Source organism: Mus musculus, chromosome 2 (assembly GCF_000001635.26).
Source record: "Mus musculus strain C57BL/6J chromosome 2, GRCm38.p6 C57BL/6J".
Lineage (NCBI taxonomy): Eukaryota > Metazoa > Chordata > Mammalia > Rodentia > Muridae > Mus > Mus musculus.
In genome coordinates, this window is record NC_000068.7 from 101615859 (window position 1) to 101634364 (window position 18506).

General features: G+C 40.6%; 2 protein-coding genes across 5 annotated transcripts in view; one reads left to right on the plus strand and one right to left on the minus strand.

The window, feature by feature from the left end:
• The window catches only part of Iftap (intraflagellar transport associated protein), a 68253-nt gene extending 55080 nt beyond the window's left edge, over window positions 1-13173 (minus strand). For 2 of the 3 annotated variants that reach the window (NM_026592.4, NM_001362688.1), the window contains exon 1: window positions 13023-13173. The gene's annotated coding sequence lies outside the window, so the exon portion shown is untranslated. Of the gene's footprint in view, window positions 1-5039; window positions 5189-13022 lie in introns of those variants that run through there. The other variant, NM_001362687.1, reaches the window with a different exon arrangement.
• On the plus strand, window positions 8854-16670 carry Rag2 (recombination activating gene 2). 2 transcript variants are annotated; one of them, NM_009020.4, is made up of 3 exons: window positions 8854-9012; window positions 12279-12341; window positions 13464-16670. In NM_009020.4, exon 3 carries the CDS (start codon window positions 13489-13491, stop codon window positions 15070-15072), a length of 1584 nt encoding a protein of 527 aa, NP_033046.1. In that variant the 5' UTR covers window positions 8854-9012; window positions 12279-12341; window positions 13464-13488; the 3' UTR covers window positions 15073-16670. The 2 variants fall into 2 exon arrangements, with proteins under 2 accessions (NP_033046.1, XP_017172095.1); XM_017316606.2 differs by lacking the exons at window positions 8854-9012; window positions 12279-12341 and adding an exon at window positions 12519-12699 and having other exon boundaries at window positions 13464-15932.
• The last annotated feature ends 1836 nt before the right edge of the window (window positions 16671-18506 follow it).

The window sequence follows — 18506 nt, forward strand, 5'->3', positions numbered from 1 at the left end:
GCTCAGAGGCAAAAATCCTTTGAGGCTTCTCGTTCCATTTCTGTGTGTCTGACAATCCAGGCATTTCTTAGCTTTTAAAGACTTTCACAAACAGTCAAAGTTGAAAACCCTAAGGAGCACCCATCATCCAATTTCGACCTTTCTTTACCTAGAAAAGCATTAGGAACCTGCTGTTAAAGGTCTCCAGAGACTGACACAGCAGATCACCCTTTACCAGACAGTCTGGTGGTTTATGCAAATACCAGTGGTTTTCTAGATGAAAGCATGCTTTTCGTTTACCACCCACTCGCTAGTGTGCTTTTATCATGAAATATTTTTCTAAAAGAAAAAAGAGAAAGAGAAGCTTGCTAGAACAAGATTCCCTTTTTTGGGGGGGGGGCAGGTCTTGGTTTGATTTATGCTTTGAGCACAACATGAAAGCATAGGACATAATGGTAAGTAAAGGCATAAAAATGGCTGTGAGTAAATCATAAGCAGGATTTGCACCGTCTGAGCCTTGGAAAGGAAACAAAATACAGACCACTCTGCTCTGGCTATCACTGTCACTTGGAAACCACGTGGTTAGGACCTGTCTTTTCTCCTTACCCTCTGTCCGAGAGATGGGAGAAAAATCCCCTCGCCTCCCAGAAGTCCTGTTGTGTATTATTAAGTAATAAAGCCAACGGTCATATAAGCAGCAGCATGTGCACTAAGATGTATACGACAATGCCTGTGGAGCGTGATATCATCACCACCCACTTAGCACATCTTAGGTGTCTATCTTCATATCCTTGAGTAATGAACTCATCCAAACAAAACCAAGTGTTCAAGACAAGAGTTGTAAGCATTAAATTACAGGCCCCTATGAACTATTTTTTTCTTCTCGGTGCACTACCTGATCTCTTACCTACACAGAGAGTCATTTGTCTGCAAACTGTTGTTGTTGTTGTTGTTGTTGTTGTTTTTAACCCACAATGTGTCCCACTGCAACTTGGAAAGAACAATAAATGTCTGAGGAGCCAGGTTTCTCAGAGCCCACCTGCGTGTTACAGGTCTAGGAAGTAAGGACCACTGAAGGAGAGAACACATCAGCAATGTAATTTACTTTGCCTAAGGAAACAGAGCCATCAATCTTGGTTCTTTAAAGTGTGGCTGGCCTTTCATGTTTGCACAAGCAGTCTAGTCTCCAAGAGACTGGACTAAACTGGAATCACATTCTGATGACTGGTTGCTGAGGCAGAAAAGACCAGGTGAAGAGGTGACCTCCTTGGCTGACCTGCAGCAACTCTGCACTTTTCCCCCAAGTTACCAACATTCTTTATCCCATACCAAGAACAAAGGAAAAAATTCAGATTATTGGGGCTAGAGAGGTTGCTCAACCGCTAAGAGCACTTACTGCTCTTCCAGAGGATCTGAGTCCATTTCCCATATACGAGGCATCTCACAACTACCTGTTAACTCCAATCCAGGGGATCCAATACTCTCCTCTGGTCTCTGTGGGCATTGAACTCACATACACATACCTACACAAGGACAGTCATACATATACTTTTTTAAAAAGTTTTTTGGTTTTGGTTTGATTTTTTTCTTTTGTTGTTAAGAATTCTGGATTCTCAGAGCTAACTGTCACATGGAGTTTATAGAGTACAAATGAAAGAACATGAACAATATGGGCAAGCAAGTTCACCTGGGGTTTTTCAACTGCTACCACTGATGAGTCACGAACGGTTCTCAGGTTGTAAACAATCAAGAGATGCTTATGACCATGAAGACAAAGAATCATGAAGGAACAAAAAAACAAAAAACAAAAAAAAAAACAAAAAAAACTAGTGATTAAAGAAAGAGGCTATGAATTTGAGGGAGAGTAGATGGGGGCATATGAGCAGGTTTAGAGGGAAGAAAGGGAAGGGAGAAGTGGTGTAATTATAATCTAAAAGAGAGAGGGGAAAAGGGGAAGGAGGGGGAGGGGGAGAGGGAGAGAGAGAGAAAGATTGTCAACTTCTGTATGAGAGGGAAAATGAAATGTGATGATGTGTTCAGATCAGAAAACTAAACTAGAGTGAAAGTGATTGGCTGCCTTCTAACTGTAGAGTACAGCTGAAAACCTCTTCCCACTTGGAATTCTTCTTGACTTTGATGCATGCTTGTCTCCCAAGAGGAATAAAACAAAACTAAAACAACAGAACTAATGTTGGATGAATGCCATCATGCCTCCAGCTACAACCCAGCCCATCTAAATTCAATACACATAGGGAATGAGTGTATATGTACACTCAAGAGACTAATAAATATATAGACCTATACATCTATAGACCAGTAAATACACCCAGGAAAATAAAAAGAGAACAAAGAAGAGCAGAAATATAAAGCAAAACATAGTTTATAGAATAGAAAAGAACCTGCAGTCCTCTCCTGTTCTTTCATCAGAACGAGCATCAAAGGATACAGCACACTTCAAGTTGCAGACTTCTAGTGACATGCCTTTGCACACATGAAAGCCAGGGGGACTTCATTAACACCCAGAGATGAGAGTGTAAGCATCTGGACCCATATCCCCAGGCACGGCCTCTGTGATGAATAGTAAAGGAAGCATTTGAGGGAGGTAGGAAAGGCTTTGGGATGACTGCTGACCACAGTTTCCAAAGACAGATGCACTGTCTTCCAGACCCCGGACTTAGAAGTAGGGATATCCTAACCACTACCCACTTTCCTTGACAAACATAGCATCTTATGGAAAAGAGGAAGAAAGCAGCACAACGGCTCTAAGACTGTACACCAGTTAAAAAAGTGGGGGCCAAGTGCTATATGCGACTGTAGATATCACAATGGCAGCTTCAACACACACCTGTATCCTTCCTAAAGAGGTTTAAAAATTCCTTACTCTATACAAAAGCCCACTTTGCTAATAAGAATGACTATGAAGAAGCATCCATGATGGTTTTTAAATTACAGGAACATGAAATTGAGCAAAAGAATGCTAAAAATTATGGAAGGAATAGAAGTAGGAATAACAGATCCAGGCAAAATTTATGCTGTAAAGAAAACAGGAAAAATGGAAAGTCTTCAGGCCATCGGGCTCGGTGAAGAGTAATTCTCAAACTGGAGCCCAAAGTGCGCTGCGCAGGAGAAAAATCTGACTCACTTAAAGAGAAACTAAAAGTACTCTTCTGCCAAGACCTATCAAGATGCAAATAAAAGCTGGGAGAAAATACTAACAAATCACATACTCAACAAAAGAGCAGCATCTAGAATGCGCAAATCCCTCATGAAATTCAGCATTTCATCAACTTCAAAAGACAAGAGACATACATAGACACTTCAGCCAAGAGAAGACACAATGGCAAATGGAAACCCTGAAGATGGTTGGTATTACAACTATCAGAAAAATACAGAAGTATTTTCGTTCACACACTTGGACACTGATGTTCACTGTGGCTTTATTCATAGCAACCAAATACTGGAAGCTACTCAAATATACTTTAACTGGTGCCTGGCTAACCAAACTGTGGTGCATCCTCACTAGGGAATACTAGTAAGCAATATGATGAAAACAAGCTGTTGATTCGTGCAACTTAGATTTCAAAGGATATAGGCTGGGTGCAGGAAGCCAAGATTAAAAGGTATATATGAGTGCCTCCATTTGTGACATGTGTAAAATATATAATTTTAGAAATGGAGAACACATTCGTGATTACTAGGGCAGGGGTTTAGGAGGGGACAAGGACATTTGCCATAAGTCTTGTGCTGTACAGCTGTGTGTGGATTATGCAAAATTCCGTATGATGTAATTGAGGCACAAGTAACGCAAATGGATGCACACATAACTGATGAAATCCAAATATATTTTGTGGTTCACACCAATATCAATTTCTCAAATTTTATATTAGTTACGCAAGATGTTAACTTTGCAGAAGGCTAGACCAAGGATGCATGGGGCTTCTCTGTTCACTTCTCTGCAGCCACCTATGAATTTATCCTGTGGTCATTTCAAAATTAAAAATTTAGAAGTGCAAAAAGAAAGGTAAGGCAATTAAAGCCAAAGAGATTTAGGGACGGAAAAGTAGCTCTGGGACTTCTACTGAGGACATGGGCTCTGGCGTGCTGACAGCTTTCTCCTTGCAGAGACACTTGGTGGCAGGAAAAACACTAATGTTATTAATAAACTACATGCTTAAGCAGAAACACTCTGCTTGGAAAGTTTGTTTTCTTTTCCTGCTCATCCACCCAAGCCACTATAATAATGTTTCTTGAGGCAACCATTCATTAAGCCTTTCTACTCATCAGCAGATTTCATGAAATCAATTTTATCTCCCCAAAATATGTTTTTCCTCCCAGCAAATGAAGTCAGCCCAGAAACCTGTGTTAAGAAATTGAAGCAGTCCAACTAAATATAAAGTATTTTTAATTATCATTATTAATAACATAAAACAAAGAAAACACACATGACTAAGCATCTGCACTTCCTCTCCCCCTGCTCCCTGGCTTTACAAAGCTGACTAACTATACTCAAAGCTGACTAACTATACTCAAAGCTGACTAACTAACTATACTCAAAGCTGACTATACTCAAAGCTGACTAACTATACTCAAAGCTGACTAACTAACTATACTCAAAGCTGACTAACTATACTCAAAGCTGACTAACTAACTATACTCAAAGCTGACTAACTATACTCAAAGCTGACTAACTATACTCAAAGCTGACTAACTATACTCAAAGTTGACTAACTATACTCAAAGCTGACTAACTATACTCAAAGCTGACTAACTATACTCAAAGCTGACTAACTATACCTGCAGGAACTGTTCTTGAAATCAGGAGGTTGCCTTCTTACTGCCATGCCTCTTTCACTTTGTATTTAAGGTACAGCTATGTAGAATCATAGATAAACACCCTGCCCTTAGTTTTGGCTAAACTTCTGCAAGCACAGTTGTGACCGAGAAAAGTTTGCACACTTAGCAATCACATTCAAAGCCGACATCCTAGCCTCAGAGATACCATCAACTGTATTAGTGATTTCACAGAAGATAACGGGTGCTTCTGTGAACCTTTTTCTCACCATTCCTCATAGAGCTTCTAATTCAGAGGTATCCAAGACAACTTTAGAACTCCAAAGCTGTACAGTGTTCCACTCTTAAGAGAGGGATCAGCTCGAACACAATCCCACCTCCCATGGTATGCAATGCCCTGGTGACACTTACTGCAACTGCATTGCACGACAATCTGGCAGAGGCACACTGCTTAGTTAAAACTGTCCCCCCTCTGCTCACCTGCCACCTGCACAGTGCACAGCACTTTTACAATTCCAGAACATCAGCTTTAAACAAAACCCACCCAGCTGGTCAGGAGCAGCTGTAGACCAAGGAACAAAGTCAACACGGCCTGCAGGAATACATTTCTAAGTGTTTCAAAATGCCAGATCTTGCAAATAAAATTGACCTTTTCACTTGGCATTCTCTTAAAAGAAATCAGATTTTTGAGACCTGCATCTCAGCTATTTTTAATTCTAGACTCCTATGACTGTAGAATAACAAAGGGCTTTGAGACAGAATGCATTGCTTCTATTCACAGTTTTGCCTCCACATACACAACTAAGCACACGTGTGCATACATACAAACTTCTTTGCCTACATGGTCTCTATCTAGAAAGGATCACAAACCCCTCTTTCTCTAAAAATGAAAGGTTTTTAATGATTTTTTTTTCCTAGCACATTACAAAACTCTGACATCTTTTTGCCACTTTATTTTTAAAGCAACGACCTCATATTGAATCAGAGAGTAGGGAACATTTACAATAAAATACCAAGCCTTCTGCTCAGGGGACTTTACTTAATTGCTTTAAATAAAAAGTGACAAATCATCTGACATGCCCTGCTCTTGACAGCCTGTCACCCTAACTGTAGATCGCATCCTTTTCTACTTCCGTTTCCTTCCTCTTTTCTCTTTTGTCAGTTTCAGCCATGGCTCCAGTTCTCAATTCACCTGACAAGTCGTCCTCCCTTCCTCCGACTATTTCTACAGCTTCCCTAAGCATTAGCTCCCACTACCCGAGTCATAAGAGCCATGCCTATCCCCGGGCCATGAGAAGATGCTGCTCGCCTTGTTCCCATGCTATCATGAAGCTGTTCCTCCACTTAGAGAACAAAGGTGGACCAGCTTAAAGGGAGCAAAGCTGAGAGTCCTCAAACTGGTGGTGCTCCTCCTCTGCCTTCCCCAACCCGCCAGCACGCTCCCACCAGCTCCCACAAGTGCTACTGTTGGAAAGTTAGTTAACTGCCTGTCCTTACGAAGTTTAAATAAAAAACAAAGGCACTGGGCTTGGCGCTGTCTTCCAGCTTTTTTCTTTTTTCCAATTATGCTTTCTTTATTGTTCAATTACAATGTCAGTCTATCCTATTACTAAGTCTTTTATCTCTCCCATGAAATAAAGCTATTTTTAATTCTGTAACTAAATTGACTTGTATTCTTTAGTTCTCCCCTCTTTTTTGATTTGAAAAGGGATAAATCAATGCATTCCAGTAAGAGATGGAATCTGATTCTGCCTCAAGGTTTTAAAATCAGCTAAGCAGCCTAAAACTGTGATTTCCTGATGGACATCTAAGAACTCTGAAGGAAAGTTGAATGTGGGAAGAACATAAGGTGTGTTCGCTGGCAAGATAGCTTAGCAGGGAAGGGCATTTGCTGACAAGCCTGACAACCTGAGTTCAATCCCTGGGACACACATACACACACATACACACACACACACACACACACACACACACACACACACACACACACGTAAATGTACAATCATGGCTGCTTCACTCCAGTATAATATATGCTGCTTAAGTGCAAGGCCTAGGTTTGCAAGGTTTCTTTGTTTGGTCTTTTCCCTAATCAATAGTTAATCCATGGATGAACATGGATTTAGGATTTAAGTCCCTAGTTCCCCTTAATGCAAAGGGCCTGTTCCAAACCTCCAATGGATTCCCAAAACTGAAGGGTTATCAGACTCTACGCTGACACTTTTCCTATCTATACTTACAATACAGTTTAATGTATAAGTTAAGGTCTCTTACTTATAAGTAAGAGTGAAAAAAAACAAAAACAAAACCCACACAATAAAATAGAACTAGCTCTTCACTACTTTAAAATTATATAAATAAGATCATTCTATCTCTCTTTCATAACACTTCCTCAGACTATGCTTACAGGAACCACTTTAGAGTTCACCTTTGTCATATCCAAATTTCCAGTTTCACCACCCCTCTGCTTTGGGCCACTATTAAACAAAGCAAGGGTATTGAATGGGATAACTATAATGACATTTCATTTGATCAGTTAACAAAAGAAGCTACTGAGTGAAAGCAGGAGGGTACTTTACACTGTGTGAACACACTGTGAGAGGCATGATTTATGTCCCACACAGGATGCAGTAGAAAGCTACAAGACCTCATTGTGCTATTCAGGGCACCCTACAGTTTAAAACTCAGAATTGGCTTATGTCTGGGATTTTCCATTTAATACCTTTAGACCCCTGATGACTATTCTTCGGCCTCAACATAACAGACACATACAAGGAAAGTGAAACCATGGCTCCGAGAGTATTACTATGCTAGTTTCCAGTCACCTCCAGAGATAGATAACCTAGTCAAAGACTAAGTAAAAACTGCCAGGTTAATGATAGTGTTACAATCTAAAGACTAAAACACTTGACATAAGCTACTTATTTCAGCTCATAATATTAAGTGAAATCTGTTTTGTAAGACTGTAGAACCATCTAGAACATCAGCTTTATGAGTGTTGCCACCATTGCTGTAGTTTCAGACATCATAACTCACACAATGGTACTGACAGGAAAACAGCCAAATGTGCTCCTCCAGACAAGCAAAAATCATCGTGGAAATAACTAGACAATGATAGTTGAACCAACATTTTCAGATGAGAAGAATCAACAAAGGAACGGAGCTGCACATGCATTTAAAAAAGAAGAAAGTCAATCCTGAAACCAGATCGAACATTTTCAAATAAAATTAAGTCGCTATGTATACAAATATACCTATAACACCACTCACCCTCATAATCAAGATTTATTATGCACGCCCACTTTTCCATACATGGTCTGTTCAGAAACATTCAGATCTTATCTTGGAGATAAGAAAATTGAAGCTCAAAAGAATAACTCTATTATGAGTGATGGAAGAAAAAGCCCTACCAGATCTGTCTACCCCTCGTCACTATCTGTGGCCATCTAAGCTTTGTGGAAGCTGACTGAATGACAAAGCAGAAAAGGTCCTTTTATACTCAATGTTTATGCTCAGTGAAATCCCACACAGCTATTAGAATTGTAAAGGAGGTTCTGCTAACAAGTCCATATAAAGTTACAACGCTGCCTCTGACTGAGGACAGTTCATAAATTGTCATGTAAGGTAACACATTTCTTTATTAGGCTTGAGGGTTAAGTAAACCCTGTATTCACAAGCATCACAATGAATGTTACACACAGCCACAAAGCAGACAGAGGTCTCCAATATGTAGAACCCTTACTCCTTAGTCTGCACTAAGGCAAACCATAAAAGAGACATTCTGATCTCTGCTTCAGAACAGATAATTTCCCATTTAATTCACAATAGTATTCACTTAAACCAAGCTTAAGACAGTCATTTTTTGTGGGTTTTCTAAAATGTTTTTAATTTTAACAAATCGAGTTTCAATTAGACCTTGTCTTTACAAATGACTGGTATCTCGGGACTTAACATTTTCAATCTGTCAGTAATGAAAAGGTTAAACTTGAGAGGAACACCCTGGTGGGTTTCTGTCTCCCTCAACCATCACAGGGGTGCAGGGAGGGGGAAGGAGGTCACAGTCAGTTACTCCCGTTACACCAGCACACCAGTGCTCACTGGAACATCTGTAGGCACACAAACACTCTACCCTGCAGCCTTCAGCTTGGCACAAACTAAACAGTGACTCTTCCCCAAGTGCCGAGTTTAATTCCTGGCTTGGCCGAAAGGATTCAGAGAGGGATAAGCAGCCCCTCTGGCCTTCAGGTAGGTCCAATACCTTCATTTCTAGAAAAGATAAACATTTACCTATGTTGATAAACTTTAAGGGGCTGCCGATGCCACACTAAAGCAACTGGCTACAAGAGGGCAGAGCATCTGGGTAAGGGAGACGGGTCTTAGATTTTGGAGGTATGGTTGTGGTATTCAGCTACTGCAATGACTAATTCCTTTGGGGCGCTATTATTAATCTTGTCAGATAAATGACCCTGTGGCATCAATGTGGGAATAAAGACCTAATCCTGGTTTATTGCCAGCAGAAATTATATAGTGTGTGCCTCAAACCTGATTAACCATGCAAACCAGTGTTAGTTAACTCACACTACATAGCAGCAGTCCATGGGCGTACTTGCTATTTTGGAATCAGGAAACATAAGCAATGCTGATCGGTAAGACTGAATGCTTCAGAGTATATACTATCTGTCGTTGGAGAGAAAGTCAGTTCAGACACAGGAAACTACAAACCCAGACCTCACACCATTAGTTCCCTTCCTTTTTTTTTGGGGGGGGGGGGGGTGTTTCGAGACAGGGTTTCTCTGTTATAGCCCTGGCTGTCCTGGAACTCACTTTGTAGACCAGGCTGGCCTCAAACTCAGAAATCTGCCTGCCTCTGCCTCTGCCTCCCAAGTGCTGGGATTAAAGGCGTGCACCACCACCGCCCAGCTCATTAGTTCCCTTCTGATACTCAACTATGGCCTTGCTTAAAGGTGACTTAGGTGAAAACCGCCCTGCTGCGGAATGCTAGCACAGGACTGAGGACACGGCACCAAGGATGCTGGACCTGGATTTCTTCCTTTCAAAAAGCATCTTTAATGTGTTGACTTTGAAATTTCCCTCAGTTGAAGAACACAATCTTTTTTTTTTATGTCTATTTAAAGAAAAACCTTCAGTGGGTTATTTTAGATCTAACATAATTTTTAAACAATTTTAAAAACCCTAGATGTAACTAATGTAGTTATATTAAAACCATGGAAAAGGTATACTCTTCAACTCCAGTGAAAATCGATTCCAGCCCATAAACCAAACTTTCAACAACTCAGTGCGTCAAAAACGCTCACATCCCTCCAATGTTTCTATTATTTAAACACACAAATCCTCTGACTAAACTGCCTCACCTAAGACTTAAATGGGCAAACACTTGTCTCTGTTCCAAAAGGAGACGATGTTTTTAACAGCCCTTTGCTGCTTTTAAGGGCTCCAAGTTTATTACACATATGTTTTGAGGGCTCCAAGTTTATTACAAACCTGTGCATTATCTGAGAATATGCTCTATTTAATCCATAATAATCCAAAATCCCTAAGACAACCGTAACATGACACAGCAGGCTATAATTTAAGCTGGGGTTTGGGTTTTTTTTTGGGGGGGGGGGGAGGTTAAGTCCTTGGGATCTGGAATCCATTGCCCCTTGTATAGAACAAGCAGTTTTATAATTCTGTATTGCTTTTCATAGGTATTTGATCTAAAGGAGCTTCAAACTCAGTGCTGCCTCTGTCAAAGATGGGGCAGATGTCTGGAAATAATCATTCTGCATGGAGAGTGTAACCACCCAGGGCACCCAGGGTTTTCCCTACTGGATTAGGGGTTAACGCTTTCGCTTAGTACCTATGGGCAGAATGTTCTCAGTTGATAGAAGGTCCTCCCTCACGCATATGTGAACAGCCCAGGAATAAATTAAACATTTCCCTAAGTTATTTCAGAATCAGAGCAAGCTGCTGGATCTACAATCACAGTCTGAGGAAATGGAAGGCTTGCCTTCATAGCTGCAGAAATACTCTTTCTCAGACACCATTTCCTCACATGATTTACCCCACAAATGAATATTAATAGATCACATCTTGAGGACTCTCTGGCTGCGAGAAATTGCTTAGAAGTTAATGACATATAAACTCTAGAAGTTCTTCAGGCTAGAAAATATATATGATAGAGCAATCACAGATATTACATGGCTCAAGGGACATTTGCAGGGGAAACAGAAACATAGTGGCCAGTAACATTTGCTGACTAATTTCTGTGAACCAGTCATTGTGCCTTATAATTTGCATGTGCTCACTTACTTCACAAAGCAATCCAATGAATAGCTATTAATATTATCCCAATTTACAGGTAAAAGAAAGACAATAAGTTGCCAAAGTTGATAACAGACACAAAGTGGTAACATCCCAGATTTAGACTTGTAAACCACAACTTTAGATCTTGTATACACAGTGATGGATATGCACAGCGACAAGAAAGAAATGCCCTGTTTTGTTATCTACACTGAGTCACCAATACTCTTTGGCTTATACATTTATCCAACTATTATTGGTTCAAAAGTTTAGCACTTACACCATCCCCTCTGCTACCTATAGAATATCTTGAAAGAATGGAGGGACCTGGAAGATGTTAAGAGCCAGAAGATAGAGAAGCTTTGAAATGCTATCTTTAAGATGACACACCCACTGGAATCATGAACTCACAGTTGCTATGAATACCTAGACTGGGCCTGCACAAGACCAGCCCTATATAACAGGCAGTCATTGCTTAGAGGGGAGCACATGAGGCCATACCCCATTCTGCTGCACAACTGACTACTGAAAGATTTAGGGAGAGAGAGACAGAGACAGAGAGACACAGAGACTGGATAGTTCCAAACCCATGGCCACACAGATGTTTCTGGTTAAACTCAGGGGTCAAAACTCAAACAAAAAGATATTAATGTAGGAAATGTGAGAAAAAAATTTTAGGAAGGAGGGAAGGTTGGCAGGGACAGGAGGGAGATAAAAGAGGGGGCTGAATCATAAGAATAAACTATATGAAACTGTCAAAGAAAAATAAACTAAGAATAAAAGGTTTACCTGTCTACATCCACTGACCAAATTCCATCATCCTATAGTCCCTTCTAATCATCTGCAGCATCTCTCATGTATGCTCTCATTATCAGCAGATAAAAACAGCCTTGCTATCTATTAGTTCAAGGACAATGGTATCTACTATATACTGTGTACAAGGTCTGTTCTCAGTTCGTTACAAGTCGTAAATTACTAATCATAATTGACATCAATCCATGTGGGTAAAATCACCTCATTTTACAGAGGAGAAAATCGAGTTACAGAGAGTTGGTTAAACAGTTTGCTCAAAGCCATGTAGTGACTAAGTGGCAGCCAGGATTTGAATCTAGTCTGATAGTGTTGAGTCCTAATCTTGACCATTGTCTTATGATGCTTTTTAAACAACTTACTTTTAAAAGTAAATTTTATTTTGTTCCAACATTTAGTGCCAAAATAAGAAAGAGTATTTCACATCCACAAGCAGGAAGTACACTTCATACCTCTCTAAGGTAGGTAATAATAACTTACCAAGCTTACTTTATCTGACAGCAGTATGAAAGGAGGCCCTCTTTGTATTCAATATAAAATTACTCGAGTCATCTCACAGTTCATGAGCTGAAAAGTGAACTAAAACGGGATAATTTTATTTTCCTAGGGGGCGGTGGGGGTGGGGGTTAGTTAAAGAACTTCCTCTGTTTCCCTGAAAGAATCCTCAAAACAAAAAGGAAAGAAAGCTGCGACTGGACGGGCTTGGGCTCTAAAGTATCCCTGGCAACCGCCTAATTACTTACTACACTTCCGTTACTATGTGCACCAGCGCGGGGGGGGGGGGGGTCAATTTCAAGCTGTTTCTCCGCTTTATGCTAGGTATTCTGAGACTCTTCTTTCTGTTTTGAAAGACTTTCCTAACTTCTTGTCCCAACAAGCGAAGTGTCCCTCAGAACGCAATTCTGAGTCTCGTTTCTATACATCCAGTGCAGAGTCAGTAGAGACACCTCATCCACGGTTTCCCTTCCAACTACTGCTTCCAGGCAACCATACGGGCTAGAAGCCTATGTGCCTCCGACAGGGTTACCCTAGTAAGAGTCCCAGGAGAAGCTGCAGCGACTTTTGAGCACGGGTTTGCCAGCGCTCCTCCTGATACTCTTGCCTTCCAGCACCCCGTTGTCGACAGAGGGCCGAACTCTCACCTCCCGTTCCCTAGCTGTCCGTCACCATGGCGTCCATCTAGTCCCTTCGCACGTTTGGAGTCCTTATCCAGTCAAACAGCCTATAAGGTTTCTGTCATGAAGCAGCGAAGACAATTTATCCAACTACACAGCCCATAGAACACGGATTCCTGGGAAATGTAGTTCTTTGGGCCCTCAAAGCAAGGACGCTCTAGGAATGCAGGACTACAATTCCCAGAAATCAAAGCAAAGCCAGTCCGCCACTAAAATAGGTCCAAGCTGCTGCCACAATAAAGTAGTGTCTGTGATTTCCTAACGGGGGCAGGAGGTGTCTTATAATTCTAAGACAAGCATGTAAAATGACTTTTCTTTTAAACAAGCCTTTTGTATGAGGAAGAATCTAAGCATAATTACCAATATGAAAAGATATTCTAAGTTATTGCGTTTTTTTAATCCTTTCAGATAAAAGACCTATTCACAATCAAAAATGTCCCTGCAGATGGTAACAGTGGGTCATAACATAGCCTTAATTCAACCAGGCTTCTCACTTATGAATTTTGATGGCCAAGTTTTCTTCTTTGGCCAGAAAGGCTGGCCTAAGAGATCCTGTCCTACTGGAGTCTTTCATTTTGATATAAAACAAAATCATCTCAAACTGAAGCCTGCAATCTTCTCTAAAGATTCCTGCTACCTCCCACCTCTTCGTTATCCAGCTACTTGCTCATACAAAGGCAGCATAGACTCTGACAAGCATCAATATATCATTCACGGAGGGAAAACACCAAACAATGAGCTTTCCGATAAGATTTATATCATGTCTGTCGCTTGCAAGAATAACAAAAAAGTTACTTTCCGTTGCACAGAGAAAGACTTAGTAGGAGATGTCCCTGAACCCAGATACGGCCATTCCATTGACGTGGTGTATAGTCGAGGGAAAAGCATGGGTGTTCTCTTTGGAGGACGTTCATACATGCCTTCTACCCAGAGAACCACAGAAAAATGGAATAGTGTAGCTGACTGCCTACCCCATGTTTTCTTGATAGATTTTGAATTTGGGTGTGCTACATCATATATTCTCCCAGAACTTCAGGATGGGCTGTCTTTTCATGTTTCTATTGCCAGAAACGATACCGTTTATATTTTGGGAGGACACTCACTTGCCAGTAATATACGCCCTGCTAACTTGTATAGAATAAGAGTGGACCTTCCCCTGGGTACCCCAGCAGTGAATTGCACAGTCTTGCCAGGAGGAATCTCTGTCTCCAGTGCAATCCTCACTCAAACAAACAATGATGAATTTGTTATTGTGGGTGGTTATCAGCTGGAAAATCAGAAAAGGATGGTCTGCAGCCTTGTCTCTCTAGGGGACAACACGATTGAAATCAGTGAGATGGAGACTCCTGACTGGACCTCAGATATTAAGCATAGCAAAATATGGTTTGGAAGCAACATGGGAAACGGGACTATTTTCCTTGGCATACCAGGAGACAATAAGCAGGCTATGTCAGAAGCATTCTATTTCTATACTTTGAGATGCTCTGAAGAGGATTTGAGTGAAGATCAGAAAATTGTCTCCAACAGTCAGACATCAACAGAAGATCCTGGGGACTCCACTCCCTTTGAAGACTCAGAGGAATTTTGTTTCAGTGCTGAAGCAACCAGTTTTGATGGTGACGATGAATTTGACACCTACAATGAAGATGATGAAGATGACGAGTCTGTAACCGGCTACTGGATAACATGTTGCCCTACTTGTGATGTTGACATCAATACCTGGGTTCCGTTCTATTCAACGGAGCTCAATAAACCCGCCATGATCTATTGTTCTCATGGGGATGGGCACTGGGTACATGCCCAGTGCATGGATTTGGAAGAACGCACACTCATCCACTTGTCAGAAGGAAGCAACAAGTATTATTGCAATGAACATGTACAGATAGCAAGAGCATTGCAAACTCCCAAAAGAAACCCCCCCTTACAAAAACCTCCAATGAAATCCCTCCACAAAAAAGGCTCTGGGAAAGTCTTGACTCCTGCCAAGAAATCCTTCCTTAGAAGACTGTTTGATTAATTTAGCAAAAGCCCCTCAGACTCAGGTATATTGCTCTCTGAATCTACTTTCAATCATAAACATTATTTTGATTTTTGTTTACTGAAATCTCTATGTTATGTTTTAGTTATGTGAATTAAGTGCTGTTGTGATTTATTGTTAAGTATAACTATTCTAATGTGTGTTTTTTAACATCTTATCCAGGAATGTCTTAAATGAGAAATGTTATACAGTTTTCCATTAAGGATATCAGTGATAAAGTATAGAACTCTTACATTATTTTGTAACAATCTACATATTGAATAGTAACTAAATACCAATAAATAAACTAATGCACAAAAAGTTAAGTTCTTTTGTGTAATAAGTAGCCTATAGTTGGTTTAAACAGTTAAAACCAACAGCTATATCCCACACTACTGCTGTTTATAAATTTTAAGGTGGCCTCTGGTTTATACTTATGAGCAGAATTATATATATTGGTCAATACCATGAAGAAAAATTTAATTCTATATCAAGCCAGGCATGGTGATGGTGATACATGCCTGTAATCCTGGCACTTAGGAAGTGGAAGAAGGAAGTTTGTGAGTTTGATGCTTGTTGAGGTATGACCTTTTGCTATGTATTGTAGTGTATGAGCCCCAAGACCTGCTTGACCCAGAGACAAGAGAGTCCACACATAGATCCAAGTAATGCTATGTGACCTTGCCCCCCGGTTACTTGTGATTAGGTGAATAAAGATGTCAACAGCCAATAGCTGGGCAGAAGAGCCAAAAGTGGGGATTGAGGGTACCCTGGCTTGATGTAGGAGGAGACCATGAGGAAAGGGGAGAAAAAAGTGATGGAGGAGGAGAAAGATGCCATGAGCTAGGAGTTAAGAAAGCATGGCCATGAGTGCTGGCCAATTGGAGTTAAGAGCAGCCCAGATGAAACATAGTAAGTAATAACTCAGGGTTATCGATAGAAAATAGATTTTAGTGCCGTACTCTCCCCAGCCCTAGAGCTGACTATGGCTTACTGTAAATATAAAGTTTGTATGTGTCTTTTATCCAGGAACTAAATGGTCAAAGGTGGAGTAGAAACTCTGGATTGGGATTAAATTTTTCTACAACAAATGCTGGCCTGGGCTAGATTTTATCTCATATCCGAAGGCTGACAGAACACAGAGCACTGGTAACATTGCCACCTGCCATGCACAAAGACCTGAGTCTAATACTGTGGACATTTTCTTGAAGTATCTACATGTACTTCTGGAGTGAAAACATATTCCAACAATATGCCTTTGTTTAAATCACTCACTCACTTTGGGCCCTCACATTATATCCTTTCAAAATCAATGGTTCACCCCTTTGAAAATGCTTAGCCATAGTCCCTCATCTTCCTTAAAGACAGTTGTCATCTCTGGAAATAGTCACATGTCATTCAAGGTCCAATACTGTGCAGCTCTGAAGTATGGCATTACCACTTTAAGTGAAAAGTGAAATATGAACATGAGCTCAGACAAAGGTTTGGGACTATCACTCTCAAGGAGGCTCTACTGCTAAGTCCTGAACTGCTTTCACATGAATACAGAAATTATAACAAAAAATATGTAATCAATAAAAAGAAAACTTTCATATTCCATAAAAGTCTTAGTTTCTCGTAGGAAAAGCACCAAATTTCTCATTGTGGCTTGACATGATTCTTTAGTTCCACCACCTCCTTCCCTAAACGCAGTCTGTACCTGAGTCCCCATCGTTGTTCAACATTCTTTATCAAAAAATAAAACAAGGTGGATGGCAGCTGAAGAGAAACAACATTTGAAGCTGGTCTCTGGCCTATATCCACATCCACATGCCCATATGTACACATGCATCCACAGCCACATGACCACGCACACATATGGATACACACACACACACACACACACACACACACATACACACACTTTTTTAATTCCAAGAGCCACATTAAATATCATGGGACCTGCAAAAAAAAAAAATCATCTCTAGAGAATTTGTTGTCTCGCTTAGAAAGAGGCCAAGGACAGGGAAGAAAAGATACAAAGCACATCTGTATGTACCTGAGCCCCAGAAAAGGCTGCCCATGCAAATACAAACTCTTTTCTAACCTGGAATATACTGACAAAACTTCAGAATGGGGCCAAAGTACCTCAGACTATTTTATATCACCTCTGCTGAAGAATTATTGTGGCAAAGATAACAAAACCTTTAGACTAAGCCATTTGAAGTAATTACAAAATGTATAGTAATCACTTTAAAGGGGAAATCTGTGTTGCAAAGGATGACCATATCATTTAAGACAACAAAAAAAAAATGAACTTGTTAGGGGCAAAGATGGAAAATAGATGTAGAGATGGACCAGTTCACTAGACTTTTGATCAGACTTCAGTGTAGAAATACACAGATCTTGGCATTCAGTAAATTAGGGTGTGTCTGTCCGTCTGTGTACATACACGTGTTCCTCTGTGTATGTCCATTTGCATGAGTGTGTACACCTGTATATGAGAGTGTGTGAATGTGTGCTTGTGCCTCTGGAAGTCACAAGACACCCATGGGTGTCATTCTTCAGATGACCTCCACCATTTTTATGACAGTCCCTCACTGTCCTGGAACTGACTAAGTAGATTAGACTAGCTGGACATCAGAAATGGCCTTGTCTCTCCCTCCCAGCACTGACATTAAGAGAATGTTCTAACACCTTGGTTTTTTAGGTGGGTTCTGAAGATCAAACTCGGGCTCCTGGCATGCAAAGCACTATAACAAATCAGCTATCTCCCCAGCCCAGAATGAATAGTTTTTTTTTTTTGTTTTTGTTTTGTTTTGTTTTGTTTTTACATCAGAAATATATTGTCATCTTCAGGAAAGAATAAAAAGCAATAAAAGGAGAAAGGAAATTTCTATAAGACCAAAGGGGAAAGAACGGGTAAATAAACAACTTCATAAAAAGATGGGACTTTTACGCATGAATAATCCTCCTCCATCTCTTCCCACCTGGGCTTGGGAACTGTTGTCTGAGAGAATGAGACATTAACTTGTAGACGGTGTACCACTGAAGTAAAAGAGCATGCTCAAACTTGTCTCCAGTTCCCTAACCTTTCTCAAACCTGGCCAGAGTCCTTGAGATTAATACTTTCCTAGAGCATTCTCTTGTGCCTTGTTCCATTGTGGTTTAGACTGCATCATATCCTCAAACTCCAACATGGTTTCCTTTTATGCCCAAGGGGTGTCCACTGGATCCGACAGCACAAAGCTTCTGCCTGATTCTCCAGCAGTCCAGCCCCAACGTCCAGTCTGTTACTGTCAACTTGTCTTTCTTAAATTCCCAAACCCTCTGAATGCTTTCCTGCCTCGGATCCCCAGAGGCTGTCTTCTCTAGGTAACTGACCTAACTTCAACCCACTCATTCTTTCTTCCCAGGTGGTTTTTTTTTTCAGACTCCCCAGTTTTAAATCCTAC

What these genes read in the sequence shown, in the direction of transcription:
- Rag2 (NM_009020.4), top strand. Translation starts at nt 13,489, where the DNA reads ATGTCCCTGCAGATGGTAACAGTGGGTCATAACATAGCCTTAATTCAA.